At 37.9% G+C, this 4,287-nt stretch overlaps 1 protein-coding gene across 1 annotated transcript; it reads left to right on the top strand.

The window, feature by feature from the left end:
• The first annotated feature begins 763 nt into the window (after positions 1–763).
• LOC111031169 lies at positions 764–3,946 on the top strand. Its single transcript, XM_022311002.1, has 6 exons — positions 764–899; positions 982–1,154; positions 1,221–1,501; positions 1,571–1,603; positions 1,672–1,803; positions 1,858–3,946. Exons 1-6 carry the CDS (start codon positions 764–766, stop codon positions 3,944–3,946), a joined length of 2,844 nt encoding a protein of 947 aa, XP_022166694.1.
• The last annotated feature ends 341 nt before the right edge of the window (positions 3,947–4,287 follow it).

Below are 4,287 nucleotides of genomic sequence, written 5' to 3'. Positions count from 1 at the left end.
CCAAAGGTGCAGGTAGTACCTAACTAGTTAAAAAGTTAAGAGTTAAGTTACAATAAGTTACTTTTTTTGATTACACTTTAAAAAGATAGAATGCTAGAAAATAACTTAGTAACTAAGTTATTTCATTTTATAAATAATTGTAACTTAAATTAATTATTTTGTTTCAATGAATGTTATTTGTAAAAACTTATTTACTGATTTCTGATATTGTGAACTGTATAATTTTTACATTGATTTTCAACATAAACTTCGTATTCTTATGTAAATATCGTTAAGACTTTTAGGCATTGAGACTTATACAATTTACAAATTTTTATTCAATATTACAACAAATTTCTAAGCAAGTTATAAATTTGCTTCAAGTTGTAACGAATTAAAAAACACCAAAAAAAATATTATAAGAAGATGGAGATGGGATCGAAAGTACACAAACGCCTAAAACCCTAAAAAGTGACAGTTTTTTAGTTGTTATGTTTTATTACTAGACAATAGACAATCAAGTTCCTGACTTATGTATAAAACTATAAACATAATAATTGTATTTATGTCTACAAATTAAAAGATTAGGTACAAGTATAAAGTCGTAATATTAATTATATAAATTATCGTGATGTCTCTTTTTTAACATGTTTTTTTTTCAAAATATAACTCATGGCAACTAAAAAAAAAACAACAAATAATTTACAAACAAATACAATAAATCTACTCTATCCATTTTATTACGTAAATTATAAAAATTAAAATTTTTTAAACAAATTTTAAAATGAATAGTCGTACTGAATGTTCACCGAGAATTATAAAAAGGACAACCACCAAAGAAAAAACAGACGATGCATCAAAATATGGATTTTATCGACAGATTAACCATCTATCCATTGTAAAGCTGGATAATGAAACAGGTATTATAAAGAAAATAAGATTAATACGGAGTGTATTTACGTTGAAAATATTTTAAATGTATAATAATATGATTTATTCTAGACAAAATGAATTATTCTTCGTGGCTAACTCGATTAGATAACGAAAGTTCAGATTTAAAAATGCATCTTATCAAAATCTTATTTATATCGTTGAGAAGTGATAGATCTTTTCAAATGTTTTTAAAACCTCCACCCGATGATCTTAAGGATTTAGAGTTGAAGTCTGATAATACGGTAACATGTTCAGCTTTTTTCATTTATTTAATTAATCAATTTAATAATCGCTATAAATCTATATAGATGGATATGGTTAAATACTTACAAGATAATAATATAGTTGATGAATCGTTAACTAATGAGGAGAAAAAACAAGAGATTAAACACAAACGTTCTGCAGCTGTAGCTACAAATATGCGTTCTTACACAACAATTAAAACTTCACCATACTTCGTACAGTCGTTCTATGTAAGGTCAGATTGGCCAATTTATACATGGTACAATCCAACGTCTATTCAATTGCCGACTAGCCATGATCATAACCTATGGGAAAAATTCCTAAATCGTTTTAAAATTGTAACCGAGTATGTTTTATAATGAAATCTTTTACAATAAATCAACTCATTAAATAACTAAATATTAAAAATTTTCAGGGATAAAAATGCCAGCAGTAAACACAGAAACGAGTAATTATAATCAAATTAAAGTAATAAACTATTAAATATTTATATTTCCATGTTTTTTTTTTTTGTAGGTGTGATGATATTATTCCAATTGACCAAGTATCAAAAGAAGTTATGACTGCTTTTAATTGGCATCCTTATAGTATACTAGGTAGTGAAGAAAATAGACCCAAAAGAACAGCAGGTTCTATTGGAATTGACGTGTAAGTAATTCAGATATAACTATTTTATTTTGAAAGTAACATTTTTTTTTCCAGTGATGTAGCAAACCAACAATGTAACCAACAGCAAATCGACGATGCTGCATTTGCAATAGTGTATTGTAAAGTGTTCCCTGGTAATAAGGTATTAAGCCAAAGAATGTATTCTGCTACACTAATTCCGGATGCAAAATTTATTTTCAAAATGACGGGTGTAACATTAGTTAATTATTCCAATCTTAAGTTAAAAAAGGACGAAACGCTACCATTTACTTGCAAATTAAAACAAAGAAAGCGGGCTGTCAAAAACAGCTGTGAAGTTAAAGCATGTGTGACACCGTGTGAAAAACCAATGATGACTATTCATTGCGGTAAACCACAGTTGCCAAGCTCAACAATAGAAATACAATATGCAAGTCAAATTATTCAGGATAAGACACCTACAAATGTTGTTTCAACTACAAATAACAATGAAAGCGATTCCAAATTTAGTAATCTGAATAAGACGTATCAGGAATGTAAGTCCAGCTCAAAATGTCTGAAGAGAACTCCAAAGAAAACGAAGTCAGTTGAATGCTGTAAATTTCCTAAGGAAGTCGACTTGACCGTTAACGATAATAGCGAATCGAAAGATCGAAAAAATTGTTCGACAGTATTAAACGCAGGCAGATCGTCGTTCAACGACAGTTCGAATTGCGATTGGACCGTGTCCAGTGTTGAGATATCGATGAGAGAACCCGATCAGGCTTGCAGCAGTATACCGTCGGCCACAAAAGCATCGAACTGCAATCAAAACTGCAAGTCGATGTCGTTGGATCAAATAGAGCGCGTCGAACCGGAAGATCAAAATGCACGGCAATGCAGCGATGTGCAGCAGACGGTGGCCACTCCCCCACACCAGAGTCCAAAACCCACAGAAAGCTTCCAAGAACCACCGCAAGAACATCACAATCGACCGTCTCTCGACAATCGTGAAGACACAAACTCGGAACGGACAGGGAACGACGGCGCGGACAAAATTTCCAGCAGTAGTCAGCGTGGAACGCCTTCGGGGCAGAGGATGAGCGCCCCCGAGCAGCGCGACAGGTGTGCAAGTGCACGTGGTTTGACACCCAATGACGGACGGAGAGTAGGACAGTGCCCTGCCAAAGATCAAAACCACTCGTGTCCGGCAGCATTTGCGGAACATCCGCCGTCGACGCCGAAGCGGCCTGACACTTCAGGTGTGTCGTATTCGGACAGAAGCGCCAGCCAATTGCAACAACAGCAACAGCAGCAACAGTCTACGGGGCCTAGCAGTGATAATAATAGATCCGATACAGCCGCTGCCGCTGCCTGGAATCCAGACGTGAGTAGCTATTCCGCGTTTTCAGACAGGCACATGGCAAATGACCTTTCCCGGTTTCTGACGTCCGAAAGAACGGTCAACGATTTTCCGGCGGCGGTAATGAATTCACGGCCATCGTCGCCCTTATCGCCGCTGCTGCCAGCCAACGATTTTTACGCCGCAGCAGCCGCAGCCGCTGCCAACAACGACAACAACCTGACGGGCGACAGCTTCGGTGGGGAAAGCGATTGGTCCGGCGAAGATGGGGTCGATGGATGTCAATCGTGCAACATGAAGACGAACCGATTCCGCAACGACCTTAGCGCGGAATCGCTGTCTACATTAACTTCGACCGACAGTTCGATTGAAATGCGGATCGAGGCTCGTATGCAGCCCCTCGGCCGCAATGTGAATTACGCGCGTCGGAGGGAGGAAAACCTGTCGATAAGTAACAACGATCGATATCCGTTCGACGACAGCGTGTCGGATAGCACCAGCGATGTCAGTTTGCCACACCACGACCGCACTGTCGATGATGTCTGGCCAACCGCTTACGATCTCGTCGAGGACGTGAGCATGCCGGGCTCGTTGGTCACCGGGCCTTGGTCGTTGTCGATGAGTGATTCGAGAAGCGGCCGAGTTCAGGAATTCGGTGACGCCAGAGCCTCTGATCCTTACGACACGTCCTGTTCGGAGGGCGGTAACACGTCCGGGCGGGATGACTACGACGATCGTCCGATGCCGCGCCACAACTTCGATGGATCAGAAACGGACGACGAAAGCGCTGGTGCGGTCCCTCTGCGCAGTAGAAATTACTGACAAAACTAGCAGGACGTTCACATTATTATTTTTATAATATAATACAATACAATTATTTTAAGTATATCACTTACGATTTTTGCTTTTCAGTTATTATAACTGCTTTTTTAAGGGCATTAAAGTTCAAGTGCGATCTCTAGTATTAATGTATTATGAGAGCAGTAAAGGTAAGCAATTTAAGAACGGCATTCGATGAGTACCAAACCATTCCCGCTGTCGAAAAACATCATATAAAATACATGCATAGCAATAGGATCCCAAAAATATCTACATATACGAGCACATGAATTATTAAATCAGACATTTTTCGAAATGTATTCCGCTATTATTATTACGGTTAT

The sequence above is a fragment of the Myzus persicae genome, unplaced genomic scaffold (genome assembly GCF_001856785.1).
Source record: "Myzus persicae strain clone G006 unplaced genomic scaffold, MPER_G0061.0, whole genome shotgun sequence".
Lineage (NCBI taxonomy): Eukaryota > Metazoa > Arthropoda > Insecta > Hemiptera > Aphididae > Myzus > Myzus persicae.
The sequence above is the reverse complement of the archived record's forward strand: the minus strand, read 5'-3'. Positions and strand labels throughout refer to the sequence as shown.

What these genes read in the sequence shown, in the direction of transcription:
- LOC111031169 (XM_022311002.1), top strand. Translation starts at nt 764, where the DNA reads ATGAATAGTCGTACTGAATGTTCACCGAGAATTATAAAAAGGACAACC. An exon ending in AAAGCTGGATAATGAAACAG is followed by an intron (nt 900 to 981) that starts GTATTATAAAGA and finishes GATTTATTCTAG; the next exon opens with ACAAAATGAATTATTCTTCG. An exon ending in AGTTGAAGTCTGATAATACG is followed by an intron (nt 1,155 to 1,220) that starts GTAACATGTTCA and finishes AAATCTATATAG; the next exon opens with ATGGATATGGTTAAATACTT.